The 19,544-nt window shown below is 40.1% G+C and overlaps 1 protein-coding gene across 6 annotated transcripts in view; it reads right to left on the bottom strand.

The window, feature by feature from the left end:
* LOC116673091 (voltage-dependent calcium channel subunit alpha-2/delta-1) overlaps positions 1-19,544 on the bottom strand; it is a gene marked incomplete at its 5' end in the record, with an annotated part of 91,254 nt that overhangs the window by 24,805 nt on the left and 46,905 nt on the right. For 5 of the 6 annotated variants that reach the window (XM_032505203.1, XM_032505204.1, XM_032505205.1 and 2 more), the window contains 10 exon segments: positions 729-791; positions 1,363-1,452; positions 1,637-1,686; positions 2,136-2,214; positions 2,304-2,408; positions 2,948-3,106; positions 8,156-8,255; positions 10,369-10,419; positions 11,205-11,274; positions 11,818-11,949. In XM_032505203.1, coding sequence (XP_032361094.1) covers positions 729-791; positions 1,363-1,452; positions 1,637-1,686; positions 2,136-2,214; positions 2,304-2,408; positions 2,948-3,106; positions 8,156-8,255; positions 10,369-10,419; positions 11,205-11,274; positions 11,818-11,949 — 899 coding nt within the window. 6 annotated transcript variants of the gene reach the window in all.

Genomic DNA, 19,544 nt, shown 5'->3' with positions numbered 1-19,544 from the left:
GGGGGGGGGGGAAGTAAGTGGTACAGAGTCACTGTAAGATCCACTCATGTGTTCTTTCTGGATGAGTCATTTTCCAATGTGCACTCTGAATGATTTCAAGGAAATGGGGTGCAATAGAAATCTGGACAGTGTCATTCCCAAAAGCTTTACATGCCGTCATGAGTCACTGATAAGGCATTTCCAGCCTTCGTCTCCAGCCATAGCGGAGGTTACCCCGAGTCTTTTGAGGTAGACATGTAAACTCATCTTGAAGCACTTAGCTACCGGATCATTTATCTCTCTGATCTGCAGGTTTCATCCCTTTTTGATTTTTGCTTTATGACATGCTCGGATGTCTTCCTGTGGAGGCACGTGGGAGAGCTCCGAGGGACCTCAGAGTCAACAAAGGATACAAGGAAGTGCCACAAGAAAGAGGAGGATAAAAGTGAAGGAAGAGACGATATTTGAGAGTATTCATGTTGTGTGTTTGTTTTTTTAGTCTGGTAAACATTATGGTGTGTCACAAAACCGCAGACTTAAATTCTCCCATGGGGTCAAAGACTCAGTAAACAGTAAATTTAGTCAGCAAGTCAATTAAGTGAGTGAATCAAGAAACATATCTGGAAATAAGCATGTTTGATATTAAAAAAACGTAGGATTCATAATAACTGTGTTAATTAAATGCATTAGTACATTTGAAACTAAATTAAATGAGCAAAATGAGAATCCAAAAGTAGTCTTTTGTTTACCTTTGAGCCTGTGTTGGTCTTGTTGAAGACAGGCAGAGTTCCAGTGATCACCAGGCCAAGTTCCTGGAAGATGAAACATACAACATATTGAATATGTTTACTTTCTTTTTTAGTATGATTCCTCTGATTAACAAATAAGATTAAAATAAAAAAAAAAATAACATTAACCAGCTACAGCTTAAAAACAACAAGTTAACCGTAACAAAAGGCAGAGACATTTCTGGTGGTGACGAGGTCAATACAGTCACAAACGTTGACAGCTTCTTATCAGTAGTCGAATGACAATATCCAAACCATTTGGCTTAGTTTACCAGACTGATTTCTTATCTTCACTGTCGCCTGAAAATCTTGACAGAAGCTTGATCATCACAAAAAAAAAAAAATGATGGATGTAGAATTTTTTTGAAATAAAGTTAATTTTTCCTTTCACAAACAATTTCTGCAACAGAGTTCAACTTGAGTTTAGTGGGATGACAAACAGCAAATGTTTAGCATAACTGAACGTAGAATTCTTCCTTTGATAGAAGACAGGTTTCTTCTCATTTCTGCAGAGCTCCACATTTGACTACAAATGCCACTTTCTTTTCCCACACTTTACATAAACTGTGTCTGTCTGTTATAACACACGACATACCAGTGCGTCCAGGTAGACGTTGGTCCACTGAACCTGCTTGGCCCTTCTGTCGGCCTTTACCATAGGCCTGCCCAAAACATCCAGGTACTCCTGCAAAGAGGGACGGACTTCAGGTTTAATTTGCTACATGCACGTCAGTCATTCCACCACAAGAGGGCACAATACACAACTGGTTGAGTCAGCCAGGGAAGGAGCTGGAGTGAAAAACAGGTACAGTAGCAACCATTAATGTATACTAAAGTGTATTTCATGTAGTGCTGTTATTTGACTTTACCTGAGTGTTGATCCTGATGGCACCTATAGATGGAATCTCATAGTAGTACCCTGAGAAAAAGAAAAAAAAAGTTGACACTACTTTATTTAACATCCATTGTGATAACAGAAACTTAATTTAATCATATCTATCTGGTGATCTAATGTTGTCTTAAACAAGCTGCTAAAAGTACTATTCTGGGATTGACACCCTACCTAATAAAAATGAGGTTTGTATTGAAAAACAAACCACATCCACCCCTTACTTCAGACTGACTAAAATGAACCTAATGGGTTATGATCATGTAAAATAAAGATGTGCTCACAATAAATAAAATATTGTGCATGTTGTGACAGATGTTCATAATGAAAAAACATTTTTCTTTTGTATGTACTAAATATTACTAATATAGAAAGCATTAACATAATAATTTGTGGTCTGGTGTTATCAAACCTTCTTCCTTTATCCTACAGAAGAATAACCAACAGATGTGTGATGCATGTCGAATGCAGCTTCGTACCTTTATTAGCGCAGGCCATCCACTGTATTGGCCCTTTGTCGTAGTTGTGTTGACCAACTGAAAATGTAAAGATGCGCACCTATGAAAAGAAGAAGAGTAAAACACTGAATATTGTGATAACATACTGCCGTATTTTACTCTCTGAGAATTTTGTGTTTACAGTCCTACCGCCTGCTTTGGGTTGTATTTTTCAAAGATTTCCTCTGCCCTCTCTTCTCCTCCGTCAGTGAAGAGCATGATAATCTTGTTACAGTTGGCCCTTGACACATTCATCTAGTGGATACAAAAGCAAAATGTCTGTATTTTAAGCACTATTCAACCAAGGAAGTGAATTAAAACATTCATATTGTTGTCAGTAACAGACTGAACTGGTTGCAAAAGGAATTCAAGGCTATATCCTCTTTAGACAGTTACAAAAGGGAAACATGAGCTCTTGCACTGATACAAAAATCTGCCATGTCCGAAACAACCTCAAGAGGTCGACATATACTCACTCTTCATGAGAACACCACTGGGAGTTGTGAGATGTCAGTAAGTCCTATGTTCCATCATTACATTTCATAATTGAATAAAAATGATACATTAAATGAACATAAGTTACATCAGACTGTTTAGTAGATTCCACAGACATCATCAAGCCTCTGGGATGGTCTGCATACTCCAAGGGACATTGTAGGATAAAATGATCAAAGAGATTGACAGCCATTTCCTCAACGTTACCATCCCTACCACCATCCAGTAAACACACATTCTCCTACGCCTTTATGTTAGCCAGATACCACACAAGTATTCTGCCCACGCTGCCACTTTACCTGTGCGAGCTGCTCGAATGCCAGCTCGAAGCCGCCTCTGTAGTTGGTGATACCCTTGGCTGTGATGCTCTGCACAGCATCTTTCAGCATCCTCTTGTTGCGGACGTTGGCCTGCACCAAGTTCTCAAAGCATGATGCGTACGTGGCCTTGTCATTGAACTGGAGGGAAGAGGGAAGGAGGGATGATGGGAAGTGGAGGGAAGGCACTTGTGCATATTTTCTGTTAAATATGTGGCCTGTTTTCCCTTCGTCGGAGACATGCGGTGTCCCTTAAACATATAGGATTGGCTTAAACGAAGGTATTTCATGAGAGAGATTAAATTGATTCCATTTAAAAAAATAAAAATAAAAAAAAATGACAAAATGTTATAAAGTAATCTACTTTATTAACACTTTAACTTCTTGGCTTTGCAGCTGCAAATATGTGTCGTGTGAAATGAAATCAGTCTTAATCAAAATCTGCACAGACCGAAGGGAGCTATAGGAGCAGAAGGAAGGATTGGCAGGCGAGCAGGTAGGGATATGAAAACAGTGGCATAAGGAGGTAAAAACAAAACAAAAAAGAGCTTGATTATGCTGGAGAGACTGAAATTAAGTAACTGGTTAAATTACAATTACACAGGTTTACATGTGAAGCATCTTTAGAGTAATATAGGTGAATAGTTAATGTGGAGGAACAGATGGAACCTTATCAACTTGTGCACACACACACACACACACACACACACAAATATCAACCTATACACAAACACAGCATCTAAGGGGGACTGGGACATGGCTCATTAATACCGAACATCTGTTTTGGTCTTGACTGCAGCCTTCCAATCATGAACTTGTGCATTACACACATGCTATAACACACGCTCATAGTGCACATACAAAACATCGACAAATTCTGGTTTTACAGTGCTTTTATAATTTTTTGCAAAGTTGAATATTTGCAGATATTCACCTCTGATCTCATGCAATTTATTTTCTTTATTAACATTTGCTTTGATCTGCAAAGCTAGTTGCATGACTGAATTGTACCTTCTGCTTTAGGTCATCCTTATTATCTAAAAAACATTCTCAAGATTACATAACATTTCAAATAAAATGTCAAATGTACAGTAAATGACAAAATAGTGAAGATTGGCACTTGAAAGAGACTTTAAACTTTGTATGCTCTTAGTACAATGACAAGAACAGCTACAAGTGAAAGCCACGTTGCGATGACTGCCAGTATTGCATATTTTAAAAGATAGTAAGCCCTTTAGTAAAGTGTAAAGATAATGAGGAACCTAAAGCCAGGATCTACAAGCAAAGGACCAACTTTCACACAATGTAGGTGTCATCTTGCCACATTGGGTTATTTTTCACAATGCCAAAGGAGTCTGCAGCTCACAATTACAACTATTCAACATGTTGGCAGATGTTTCAGGACAAATACTACCAACATATCCATCCTCAAAAAAGGCGCTCGCTCGCTTAGCGCGCGCAGCGCGCACACACACACACACACACACACACACACACACACACACCACACACACACACACACACACACACACACACACACACACACACACACACACACACACACACACACACACACACACACACACACACACACACACACACACACACAACTTAATCTAACTTACATAGTAATACACATCTCACATACACAGTAATACACATCTTAAATGTCTCAGACAAAAGCACAGCAGAACAGCATGCTGTATGTTACTTATATAGGCTTTTGCATACAAAAATTGTGTTCATATTGTTTATAGTAACTATCATTGTTCTTTACAATTAAAGCCTGCCTTTTAAGTGCAGACACAAATACAATCTAACAATTCCATTTATTAAAATAAGAGAATTTCTCTGAAAATCTGTGTGTGTGTGTGTGTGTGTGTGTGTGTGTGTGTGTGTTTGGGAGAGCGAGACACCTTGGGGTATTCACAACACAACATAATGGTATTGAGAAAGAGAGCATAAAGGATTATAAAGACGCACATATATCTATTACATGGACAAAGCAGAGATATATATTTTGTATATATCGTTATATATATATATATATATATATATATATTCACCCATAGAGGGATTTAGCCAGAAAAACATGAAACTATTAATTACACTATTTTATTATAAAAGCTTGTGACAGATTATCCTTTCAAAAAGCTTCAAAATGCTTCAGAAGGTTTACGAACTGAGCAGGATGCCATTAATATAAGTGACTTATTACACTGCTGCCTTATTTCATCAACGTCAAAAGCCCTTTCACTTAGCTGATTTGAAAATTCAAAACAAAATCATAAACCATTACTTTTTTAAGGGAAGTGAAAGAAAATGTAATTAATGGTTCATTTGGAAAGCCAATATAAAATTAAATTCCAAACACAAAGAGGAGGAAAATAAGGATTTTAGGTAGAGTGCAGGCACATCCAAGTACATTATTTTTTACTGGAGTGAGATATTTTTGTTTAAATTGCATCCTTAGTAACTTTATAACTTTAATAAAAGGGGCAAAATGGGCAATAACAGTTGGAGAGTTCAAGAATTTGCAGCCAGACAGACTACCTGTGTACCTGATGTTTTTATGTGTGGGATCTATTATAAGATAAAGTGCACAGAAAGGACTAGAGCAAAAAAAAAAAAAAAATGAAGAGACAAGACAGTGGCAGCAATAGTTTAAGATTTTTTGGAAATACGTCTATTTGCATTCTTGCTGAGAGTTTGATGAGAAGATTAATACCATGTCTTTGTCTGTACAGTAAATATGAAGCCAGTAAGCTTAGCTTAGCATGAAGACTAGAAACAGGGGGAAACAGCCTGGCTCTGTCCGAACAAAAAAAACACTCACCTCTAAAGAGGAGGTTATAAATTCATGAAAATGTCTGGTTTTCACTGTTTTTCATGGGACCATTAAGCGTGTACTTAGATTGACTGGAGCTTTGCACAATACTACTGTACTTTGTTGCGTGACATAATTCCCAGGAGGCTGCCTTGCGGGCGGCTCTGCGACGCGCACATACAGGGAGCAGATCAGACAGGGAGAACATACAGGGAGCAGATCAGACAGGGAGCACATACAGGGAGCAGATCAGCCAGGGAGAACATACAGGGAGCAGATCAGACACAGGAAGCACATCAGGGAGCAATCAGAGAGGAGCACATACAGGGAGCGATCAGACAGGGAGCACATACAGGGAGCCGATCAGACAGGGAGCAATACCAGGGAGCAGATCAGAAGGGAGCACATACAGGGAGCAGATCAGACAGGGAGCACATACAGGGAGCAGATCAGACAGGGAGCAGCATTGCACAGAAAATGCCAACGCGTTAGTGTAGCTTCACAGTTGAACTGCAAAAAAAACTTTCCACGTTCCGTCCCGGTCGGGACAAGTGGGAGGCGGAGTGCACCGTGTGCAAAGCTGGCACATTTGTTTCAGTGTCCAATAAAGGTGCTGGAGGTCTCAAAGCTCAAATGGACACCAAAAAAACTTATTTTATTACATTGAAAAGGTTTTAAGAGATTTTTAGTTGAAGCTGGATTTTGAAGCTGACACAGAATAGGTCATATTTAGAACATTATTTCATATTTATTACTTGAAAAGACCAATTATTTTGTTACAGATTTTATTTTATTGCATACGTTATTTTTGTACCATTGAGGCATAATGAAGCATGTTCATTAACCTCTGAGAAGCCTGTCTGAATTTGTGTCTCAAGGCTGGGCCGAATTCCTCTTTTTTGGTAATCAAAATATGGTCACCCTAACATAAGAGTGATATCAATCATCTTTTCTCATCTAGCTCGTGGCAAGAAAAAGAATAAGCACTAAATTAGGCTACTGCTTTAAGTCTTTCTTTTCTCATATTTGGTTTTAAAACATTTTCACCTTTCATTTAATGTAAACGAGGTAAACAATGCTAATCATTTGTTTCACCAGAAAATACATATTAAACTGTGGTGTTAGGTCTTTGGCTAGCTGACAACATTAGCTAACGTATACAAGCTATGCCCACTAAGTGACAGACAGCTGCAGTTTGTTGGTTGCCTAGCAACAGCATAACTAGGTGGATTCCTGCAGTGGTTCTTACGCCTTAAAATCAAGTTAGAGTGGTGCTCTTCACATTTTAGTCGTGAAAATCATTCCCAGGGAGATTGCCTCCAGTACGTTTCCTCCAATAGAATGAAATAACCAATGTAACCACTTAAAATTGTGTTATTTTTCTTCACACAACTAATACTAGGAAGCATGAATCTGACTCATGCAGACTGCAATGGAGCTTTAAATAATGATGAATATTTCCTTACCCCCATTTGTCAGTAAATCCTTTGGTGATGAGATTTCTACAGAATTTCAAATAGGCTGGGGCCTTCTCCATTACATGCCGCTAATTCAAAGTATGAGTCACACAGCAAACATTCATTTGTTAAACTTGTCTTGTGGCATATCAGGGCTTTGCTCAAGCTGTGTCATATGCTCGCTCCAATAGGCACACAGACGGGACAGCTCAGGTAGAATGGTTGCCTGCCAAACGGAAGGTTGGTGGTTCAATCCCTGGTTCCTTGTCGAAGTGTCCTTGGGCAAGATTGCCCCCAATGTGTGTGAGTGTTTGGCAGATGGCACCTTGTACGGCAGCCTCTGCCACATGTGTGTAAATGACTGACTGTGTGAGTGAGCATGTAAAAAAAACACTTTAAGTAGCGCTATATAAGCACAGAACAGTCTATTTACTTGGATTCAAAGATGGATTCTGATGTTGGTGAGACCCTGCACAAACACACATGCACACATGTATGTATATACAGTATCTATCTGTTCAGGGTTTGCTCGAGCTGTGTCATATGCTCGCTCTATTAGGCACAGTGGTAGAACGATATAAAGGTCACTGCCAAAAATATATACACACATATATATATATATATACATACACATACACACACACACAGATACTTTGAGCATGCATCCATGCACATCTGCAGTCATTGTAAAGATCAATCCTTGTGCTGTACATTAAATCACTCAAAAGGTCACTTCCATGTTTAAACCAATGGAGTAAAGCTACCTAAACAGCCAAGCCGCAAATATGTCCACATAAACACTCAGCAATATGTGTAACTGGAAATATGAGACCCGTACAGAATCATAACAATGTCATTTATTTCTATTGGTGATGAAATTTAGGCATTAGCTCTGTGAATACTCACATAGACCACGTTAACGTAGTCATCATCAGAGAGGGTCTCCAGCATCTTGTTGACGGAAGTTCGGATGAGTTTCAGGGTGAGACCCGAAACACTGCCGCTCCTGCAGTTTGGGACAAAGACGGTCTGCGTTTTACAACGTTAGTCAATATTATTAAAGCTACAGTGAGTAGTTTCTTTTGCCCCACTGAGGAATTCTACAACAAAACCGTCCGTGCATCCACATGATACAAGCCTTCCATGATTGTGCACCACCCCCACCCCTCCTCTACGCAGTTGCTAGTAGCCAAGGAGGCCACACAGGTTAAAAAAAACACGATGGACTCTGCAGAAGAGGTCATTATCTTCACTTGAGCTTCTGCATGCAAAAGTTACCCCAACGACCCAATCTTCTGAACATAGTTATTGTGAGATATACACAGAGTGTTTTGTGGAGCTGAAAGTCTTAATTAGCTTTGTATCAACCCATTTGGCAATGGCTTGAATGGAACAAACGTTCATTAACATCAAAAAGTTACGCATTAAAGCTTGAAGAAGTTGAACAGACTCGACATTACTATCTTAAAAGCCTTCCGCCTGCACTATACAGCAGAGATATCAGACCTCTTGACTACAAGCTTCTTCCATTAACAAGTAGGCTAGATATATCATCTATCAAATTAACAAAAATTCTATCATTGGCACTCTCCATTGATGACATAAGTTAAAGTGCCATCGCTGTTTCTCAACTCATTTTTTGCACACAAACTGTGAATGTTAGCATAAAATGATTAATAATAAAATATCACTGTTCAGCATTGTCAGGACTAGACCCATTTAATCATTTTCCATTTTGTAATGCTCTTGTTAAAAATAGATGGTAACCTGCCTTGATGGATCTATAAATACACAACTTAATTGGTTCCTGCAGGTAAAATAATAGAAATGGACAGAAACTGGAATAATGAGGAGTGGAATTACTTTCACCAAAACATAGCAGAGTCAGTTTTGAATGTGCAATAAGCCTCATCAATCCTCTGTGTGCCAATTACCAGAGCTGTGTTAAGAGCTGCAAGTGGACAATTTGTCATTTGCGCTGTCATTTAGCCCTGGCACTATGCCATGAGTGTCATTTATAATGAAACCCCACCTGAGCAGTAGAATTTAGACAAATCATTTTGACGCTGACACAAATACACCGCACATATTCTTGCAAGCAGAAAGCATTTGTTGTACTGTAGTGCCACTGGTTGTCCTAAATAATGACATTGGCAAAAAAAATAAAAGCTTACACAGTATAAAAATGGTAGCAGAAAGGCATTACAAATAGGGCTGGTGTTTTATTTTTCTTACGGTCAAATTCCATAAAAAGACCAAAGCCCATTGTTTTCCAGTGAAGATTTAAATCCTCAAAAAATGGAAATTTTCAATTCTTAAAATAGCTGGGCACTGTAGTTTTTCGCAAACATTACTGGAACAGAAATAACATGTATTTGTGTGGGACTACTTACAGCTGCAGATTCATACACATTTGTTTCTCTAGTGAGGATTTACATCAAGTGGTAATGAAGGAAAATGGGACCCAGTGATCTCATTTTCATTTTTTTTTTGGACAAATAAAGGAGGTCTATTGGACAGAGGAATAAACTATATCAGGGTTTGGATAAACAGGCAGCACTTGCTAATAATATCAATTCATTGTTGGTTTTGCTCTTTTCAGAGGATTGTATTGACAATAATACAAATGTAGAATATTGCCCTTACCCTTAAAGTTTTCCCATAATTACACTCTACTTATTAAGATGTAAACTATGAACTTGTGGATACATATTTATGTTAATTGTTGCTTGGTTGGCAGATCTATATATCCTTAATTGGAAAGGTGTTTCAACTTTTTGGTCTTGGTGAATACAGATAATTGACCTTCTTTTCACAGTTTTGAAATGGACACTGTTAAATCGGAATGTTTCTGAAAAATGAGCCGAACTGCTGTACTGCTGAAGTGACAGATGTTGCTATAGCTCTTTTAAACCTCTGAGGCATAAGTTGCTCATCACAGGAAGAAACAACTGAACGGAAAATGATGATGTTGTCTAATACACTGACGTTTGTCAATGTCACGAGTGCTGAGGCAGCCGTGGGCACAGCATAGTCAGAGAGTTAGCATCAGGGCCTGCTGGCGCACAAAATAAAATAAAATCTGACTGTAATGGATGAATCATAAGGTTATCACTCACGCATCCACCAGGATCAGCATGTCCTTGGGTGACGCTGCCCCCTGAATGTACCTGGTGAGTAACAACAGACACACACAAATGGTTGAGGACATTGAGCACATTGAAGGGAATTATTATAATGCAGACACTTATTTTTAAGGAATCTACATTACACAAATCTCAGCACATAAAATAGTGATGCAAGCAATATATTTTGCAGTCTCCTCACTGTTATCTCTCTTTAAGCAGGTAAGCAAATATGACTATCATTTGCATTGGAAATCAATAAGACCTTTGACTTTTTAATTACCTCTCTTCTCCCATTTCTTTAATAAACAAATAGCTGTGTTTCTTTGTTCAGAGCTCGAGTGTATTGGTGGCTTTCCAGACAGAATTGAATAATTTTTAGGAGACTAATGAAGCTTTTGTGTTGGGACCCTTTGATCTCTATCTTCTACACTAGATGCCTATCTGACAGTGCTATAGCTAAATTTAAGGAAGATATTCCAACTGAATTTAATTTAATTAGGTTCCTTAATATAATAGAGGACCTTTATGTTAAATTTAGTCCCTTCTAAATTGATACATTTGTAGATGGTACACAGGTAGTGTAGAATGTTGTGCAGTGCCCTGCAATGCCATGACAAACTACTATTTTTAGTCATTGTTCCATTATCTTTTACTGTGGCTATTTTTGCCACTCTTCATTTCAACCCCAACCGGCCTGTCAGACACCGCCTACCAAGAGCCTACTTTGTACTTTGCAATCAGTTTATGCAACATACAAATACATGTTTTTGCAAATGAATGTGTGATATGACAAAACTGCACATCCCATTATCAGTGGCTTCACTCACCACGGTCGCCTGCGCACATCATAGAGGTCAATCTTATTGGCTGAATTGCTCGAGTCGATCCAAGGAGATGCTGGGATTTGGCAGAAGGAAGAAAATGTGGAAAAGGAGAGTATGTTCATTCACATAGGCTTGGATTTAAGGTACTTGACTATGTGTGTATTATGTCTTATATTCCTATATCTTAATGTATCTTAAAATAATAGTCTATAAGCTTCTTTGCTTTCTTATTGAGAGATACCACTCTGAATTCTGCGTGTGTGCAACCCGAACCAGGAGGCTATTAGCTTAGCTTAGTTTAGCAAAAATACTGGAAGCAGTGGGAAAAGCTAGCCTGGATCCAAAGTCCAAAGATATTCCTACTGGCATATTTATAGTTCTACACACGCATCTCCCGTTTAATCCGTAAAAAAATCGAATATAAATATACTGTATACTATAACTTGGTGACCAGCAGCCACTTCTTTAAGCTAAGCTATGCTAATTGTCCCCTGTCAGCTTACTTAACTCACAGCCATGCTACAGCAGCAATGCAGTGATTCAAATTTTTTATGTCCCAATCACTGGCCACAGGAAGGTCGGAAGGAGTGACCCCATTGACTGCTGGGCTGCTCACCTGGGTAGTACCGAGCCAATCCGGTGGCAGAGCCAAACACCTGCCAGAGGATTGAGGGATCTTCCTCTTTGTTTATTCGGAAAGTATCCTCCAAGGCCTCTGTCCAATTTAGCTCATTCAAAATGATGGTTGCTGGAACACAAACACACGCATATACACACACACACACAAACACACAGTTATATTTGTACAGAAGTACAACATCATAACAACAAAATGTCAAACTGTTTCATAATCCATTCATTCTGAAAAAAGCCATTAAGAAGGAGTAACCATCTTAAAAGCCTCTCACTCACACTCACACACACACACACACACACACACACACACACACACACACACACACACACACACACACACACACACACCACAGATATTTGCCAGTATTAGGCTGAGCTGAGAGGAAGCCTTCCCACAGATATTAAAACAGATTTCAAGCCGCTATGATGAGATGTTTCCATTTCTTACTCTCATTACTTTTTTGCTCTCAAAACAAAGGCCAAAATCTGTAGCTGTGGAAAGTGAGCAAAGGAGAAGAGAAAGTGGAGAGAGGAGAAGAAGGCAAAATAGAATGATTCAATTTGATATTTCTGCAATAACACAAAGCCACCTTCCAGGTACTCTGGAGACAGACATGCTGTAAAGTGAGCATTTTGTTTACCTGTTTGTTTACAGGAGCTCTTACTGACTTAATACTCCAACAATCTAGTTTGATCAAAAAAGGCAGCGCTCTGCCTGGGAGAGTGGGCAGCATGTCAACCTGATGCTGTGCATAACTCATAGTTGTGTGTGTGTGTGTGTGTGTGTGTGTGTGTGTGTGTGTGTGTGTGTGTGCTTTTGTGATGGCAACTGGATTAAAGAAACAACAAAGACGAGACAGGGGACAGCCAGGAGGTCCGGGGTTTGCTAAGGCAGACTCATTCGTGACAGACACCTACAAACTATGTTGTTAAAAGTGAGTTATGGCGAGTTACTGTAAAGCACCTTTACTCTTAACTCAGTTAGAAAATTAAATTGATAACTCAGCAGGAAGAGACGAGCAGTGAACAGTGTGTTCTAGTTTGTTTGGAGAAAAAGTGCCAACCAAAACTCTACTAAGTAAATGAGCAATGCCCAGCCATGAAGTCTTAAAAAAAAAACCTTTTTTTTTCTGACCCTCCCTCCTGTAGCTCTCACGCTCCCTCTGGCTCCTCACTCCTTTTCCTCCTCACAACTACCTCCTGTACCAAGGTTCCATTTCCACGCTTTGTCAGTTAAAGAGAGAGTTTAGGCCATGCCTTAAATTGCTCCTTGTGGTATTGAAGAGCAAAGCGCATCCCAATGATAAGTGGTGACAATTTGTTCAGGCCTCATCTGTCAGCTCCCCAAGGATGGCCCTTAATGGATTAGTCCTGTTGGTTTTTGTGAGATCAGTAACAAGAAGTCTCAGAAACAACGCCTCAGAGTAACAACACCTCATACACCCCCCCCCCATCCATCCGGAACAGTAAACAAGGAAAGATCACATTTGTCCAGCAGCTGCCATTGCAGAAAGTCAATATAGAGACCAAGCTATTAGGCGACTTGTATCTGTACATGATAAGGAAGAGAGACAAAATAAATGTCTGAGAGAAGGAGTGTATCCTTACTCACAGTGTCTCATTATGTGTTTCTTCGTTGCTAAATTGACAAACCTCTTACCGTCTCCGATGGCAATTCGGATGCAGACACACATCACACACACACACCCAAAATGGGCCGGTCAGGCCCCACTAACCCTCAGCAGCAATATCAAAAGCGTGGCAAGGCCGTGTCCTCCAAGGTCAGCCACACACTGGAACAAATCACAGTTTTAGTGTAAACGGATCCATCTCTGTGGCAATGTTCCTGTTACTTGGTCGAGGTCACCATGATAAGAGGAAGAAATGAAAAGTATCACAGCAGTAACGCAAGTGCCAGTAAGCTCTATTTGTAAGTTGTGGTGCCATGGCCTGAGAGACCTTGGAGGGGAGGGTTTTTTGTGTGTTTGAGTGTCTGTATACTGAGAACAACAAACGCGGATATTACCAATTCCTAAAAAGAATTTCAATAAACATGTTTTTCTTCAGGGGTGGAAAAACACTACATGATAAATCATACATTAATGTCTATGAACAACATAATGAGTGAACAGAGAAAAAAGGGTGATGAAATGAAGAAGAGAGGGAAGGAAGCCACTGGCAGTGGTTTTCTTTGAATAATTACTTTTAATCAGCTGGCACTGAGCAATGGTGCAGGACTTGTGTAACATGTAACCTACGCGTAACCCATATGCCACAGGTACAGTACATGTAGACGGGTTGGGCATCGTTTTGATTTTTTACAATTCTGATTTCAATTCTGATTCTTCTTTTTTCCGGTTCTTGTTGATTCCAATTCTTCATGGGGTGGAGTTGAAACATGCTTATTTCACAGATAAGAAGAACATTTTCTTTCGATTCATCTGTGATTTACAGTTTCACCGGGCTTGTTTAGCCACACTTTAGAGCGCCGTTTACTGTGCTCCATGACTGCAACACATCAAGCGCCTGGAAGTACGGTGGCCGCTATGGAAACCAAAACTTGCTCATGTTAAATTTGGAACCAATGATCGGATTCAAAACTAAATTTTCCAAACAATTCCAATATAGAAATGGTTCCATTGGAATCATAATTTTTTAGATGCCTAATCTGGCAGTAGCTCAGTACGTAGGGAGTTGGCATTGAGACCGGAGGGTTGCCGGTTCAAGTCCACATCCTGACCTAAGTATGGTGATGGGCTGGTAGCTGCCAGTTCACCTTCTGGGCACTGCCAGGGTGCTTCCTTCCCTATCTTCTTCATTTCATCACCCTTTTTTCTCTGTTCACTCATTGTGTTGTTCATAGACATTGGTTTATTATTTATCATGTAGTGGTTTTTCCACCCCTGAAGAAACACATGTGGGCAGCCCCCTCATTCTGAAATCTCTTCATTTACAGGCTCCTCCTTTACAGGCATTATCTTAACAGCTATATATAACCTTGGTGATGTAGGGATTTGCAAGGCTAGTTTGTGAATACTGGAGCTGACAAGCTAAGGGCTTGCAAGTTGGGAAACATGCTAGTGCCGGTCAGTCACAATAGCCCTAGTTTCTTTCTATTTTCTCTGTATGCAGTTTTGTTCTGCGGATTGTAAACACTTTCACTAAATAAAAGACTTTTTTTAATTGATAAAATAATGCAAAAAACAAAAAGGATAGAATTCTGGATTGAGTGTCACAAACATGTAACAAACTAAACAGTTAGTGCAAAATAAAGACTTACTATTGGTTGGGGAAAAAGCTCTCAGAGCTAGCAAATTTGCAAACTACCCGTTGAGCTAGTTACATGTCAGATTATTAGCTAACAGGGACGATTATTATAATTTAGACAGCTTGCTATTGCTTAACTTAAATTAAATTCACGTGACAAAAAAAGTTTAACTTGACCTGAAAAATGTGTGCATATTTACATAAAATTCAGCATTTTAAATGGCAGTGTGACTACGCACTTTGGGCCATATCTTGCCCGACGCAAGTGTCTTTGCTAGTTTAAAACCAACGCAGTTGTTAATTTCCCGTCCAGCACCCACATAATTTAAATAGCAAATGCATCTGCGCCCATCTTTGCACCCATAGGCGTGCTAGTCTTAACAAAAACCTGGTCTAAAGTGAATAACGCAGCATTTCATTGAATTTTAACAGTGCATTGGTAAAATGCGCCTAGACTTATGCACAGCGCGTGCACACTATGCTCGTTACACACACACACACACACACACACAGACAGACAGACAGACAGACAGACAGACAGACAGACAGACAGACACACACACACACACACAGAAGCGCAGCTGTACACACATGCAAAAGATTAAAAACAAAATATTACAGTGCAAATCCGCCATCATAATAGCATTGTACCATGGTACAAATGCGCCTGGCTTTTAAAGGGAATGGGACACTCTGATTGGTTTGTTGCATGTTACGCCCAAAACACACCTATGAATTAATAAAGACACTAAGTACAACCCTTTTGAGCCATACGCCTGGCGCACGGACCGTTTTATCTGCTGTCAAACTAGCAAAAGTGGATTTTGACACGCCCTAAACGTACCTGCACCATGCACTTCATGCCGTGCGCTTAGATCGTTAAAATAGGGGCCTTCGTCTATAAATTACAGGTATATGTTTGGTTGTGGGTCTTTTATTAACAGGTTGGGTCAGGTCCAGAATTGATAACGGTAACGAGTTGGTTACAGTACTGAGATTTATGGGTCTGGTCTCACAAACCTTTAAGACAATGGTTGGACCTATTTGAGGTTTGTAAATGTTGATACACTGAGTGGTCACCATTTACAACAACTCAAAATGAGGACTGATATCTTTGCTTCAGATGATAATATATTCAGCAAAGATGCCCAGCCATGTCAGCTTCATAAATAACTTCATTTAAAAAGTAAAGACATGAAAAAAAAGAATGATTTATGGGAATTGCATATGGAAGCAGAACTACTGGTAAAACTAAATATTCCCTTGTGAGGCATGTAGATGCTTTCAAAAACAAATTAAACAGGATTCTGGCAGTGACTGATGAGGCTGACGGTGGTGAGGACGAAAAAGCTGCGCGGTGTCTTGCCAAGCGATACCCTGTGGTGTTCCCTGTCATCAGCTAGCTGGTGGCTGAAACTGCCTGTGCATTTGAAAGTAATTGCATGGTGGTGGCCAAAGTGGTGAGAACCGGTAATCATTGTATCAGAAGGGGCCCTGTACTTGATGATACTTCAGCACTCACTACTAATTGTGACATGAGCACTAACACATCCTTTTTGCAAGCATTTACACAGCACTGAAATCCAATCACCCTCTAAAAACTAAAATAATCCCCTCAGTATTTGGGGCAACACTAGGGCTGTAACAATATGGAAAATAAAACCGAAATCGCGACACCCCCCTTCAATCTCCCAGAGTTATCCTTCTCGTCCAGATCCAGTACTACCACATCTTTAAATTACTAGTAGTCCTTTTGGTGCCTTATTCTTCTTTTGTCTGGTAAATTTAGCTAACTGTACAGACGGCTAAAAGCGAAAGAGGCACCGGTAATGCTAACGGAGAAGCAGCTAGCTAACGTTAAGAGTGGCCGCTGTTTGACTCGGGTGTTTGGGTTTGTTTCCCGATGGTTCAGTAAACTGCCGTTAGCATCCTCAGCACCGGAGTTAAGTGCTGAACAGGCTGGTTGCTAGCTGGCTGGGGGCTGACTGTGGATGTGTACCCCAGCTGGGGCTGTAATGATAGAGAATGGTTGCTAGCTGGCTGGGGGATGACTGTGGAATGGATGTGTCGCAAAAATCGGGCCCTGCCTTTACAAACACACGAGTTGCAGAAAAATTAAAGACGTCGGAATAGAAGGAAACGTGAAAAACAGCCAAAGTCACATTTCAATTCCAGTGACAAATATAAGTGTGTGCCTATGGTAGTGATGGGTGAAGACCATATGACAAATTGGTGATCATTTGGTATTGCCATAGTGACGGCTTGATTGTAGTCATGAGTGTTTGTGAAAATCCCCCATGGCGATGAAGGAGTAGATTTAGAGACACACAACACAATCAGCGGCTATGGGGAAATGACACCAGCACACACACATACTTATGTATTCATTGCATGTATTTATTGCATGAGAAATGTGTTGAGGTGATGAAGGTGAGCAAAACCTATTTAGTAATATCCGCTGCCTTGCAATCAAGAGCAATTACTCGAGCCTTTTTACGCCTCACAAAAAAGGACATGTATCAAGTGGCATAAGAGTGCACAAAAATAATAATCTTTTTTTACGCTGTGAGCTTTGCCACAGGGGCTGTGACTTCGATACAAACACGCTCACATACACAGTGTCACAGTATCTCAGCACGTCACAGAGTGTGTGTGTCTCGGGCTGACACGTGCCACACAGCGTTGATGCAAACAGGCATCAGAAGAGCCTAGGATCTCCTGCCAAGGCCGCGACGCCCTCCCTTCATCTCCTCTTATCGCATACACGCCAATCTGCCCAATGAGTGAGAAGACACGCATACGCAGCCCTTAGATCCATACACAGTACAGTAGGTGTATGCGATATGACACACATGCTGATTCTCACACCCCAGGTGTTTCTTCCCCTCTCTTTCTCTCTAACACATTCACACACACAGACAAACTCTGATTCATCTCTAGTGTGCATGCACGCACACACGTAAACACAATAATGAATCCCAATCTGGCCACCCACAATGGATCAGCAGGGACAATTGATTCCAATCAGAAAGACTAATGCGGGGGAAAAAGACAGTAGCACATTTGTCTCCACACACCTCCCTATTAATATGCTTAATAAAGTGAAAAGACGGACGAGGGGAAGGTGGAGTGATTAAGGCTGAAGGGCTAAAGCTGTTGAGGAAAAGGACGGCAATGAAGAAGAGAGCAAGGTGGTGAGGAGGAACAAAAAAGGGCAAAATAATAAGGGGAAAAGGTAGGGGTAAGGAAATAAAAAACAAACAAAGAGAGGAAAAAGAGAAAGAGAGACATATTAAAAGGGGTGGGTGTTGCAGAGGAAGTCTAGCGCAATTTAAAAAAGATGATGTTGACACATCTCTCCTTCAGCATCAGTAAAAGCCACAAGGACGCCAGCCTCGTCTAGACAAAGTCCTCTAATCAAGTAACAAGTCCTTCTTCCATCTCCACACAACAAGATAAAAAACCAGGGCGTGTCTAAGTATGTGTTACCACACACACACACACACACACACACACACACACACACACACACACACACACACACACACACACACACACACACACACACACACACGGCAACGCTGACAGTGCTGGCCAGTCGGAGTGGCAGCCCGTCCATGGAGATTGAGATAGAGAAATAGAGGGAGCATTAAATGATTCGTTACTCAAAATGATAAAAAAAACAGATAATAGCATGTGATGTTATTACAATACACTTTGTCAAATTCAGCGAATATCTCCTCTTGGTCACCAAGCTCTTTATTTTTCTGTTTGCGTTGGAAAAAAACAACTGTGTTAATATACAGCCCCAAACAATAGGAAAACAAACAGAAAGGAGTGCACGATCCACAAAACACTGTTCCAGCCAATCAGCGTCTAGAAAACCACTAGAGGTAAAGAGAAATAAAATATGAAATAAAGGCTATGAGGGAATTTGATGCAAGTTAAAAATAACAGTGCATTTGGTAATGACAAAAAATATCTGTACAGTCAGAGGCCTCAGAGGCTCCTCACTCTGCACATTTATAGTCAAACAATGTGGAGTTACTCACTCTGTAAAGACATTAAAGTCATGCGGCTGAGTCCATTGCATTTAGCAAACCCAGGGTGACGATCATTACTGAAATTGACATTGAATGCTCAATCAATGCCAAGGAGGCAATTAGTTCATGCCTGAGTATAAGGAAATAGTCTAAGTGTTTTGATGCCTGCTGAGTTTGTGTGTTGTTAAATGCAATAACACATTAAGCAGCGTGCGAGGCCAATGATGTAATGTTGCTGTACTAAATTTCTCTGAACATACATTGTGTTTCTCTGGATTGATCTAGATTTCATTAGGATTAGCTTATCAGATCCCACGTCACTTCTAATTTAATAGTTATTGTTGCATCACAAGCTTCCCTTTAGATTAGATCCAACTTTATTGTCATTACACATGTA

Source organism: Etheostoma spectabile, chromosome 23 (genome assembly GCF_008692095.1).
Source record: "Etheostoma spectabile isolate EspeVRDwgs_2016 chromosome 23, UIUC_Espe_1.0, whole genome shotgun sequence".
In the NCBI taxonomy this organism is placed as follows: Eukaryota; Metazoa; Chordata; class Actinopteri; order Perciformes; family Percidae; genus Etheostoma; species Etheostoma spectabile.
Note: the sequence above shows the minus strand (reverse complement) of the source record. Positions and strands in the feature narration are given on the sequence as shown.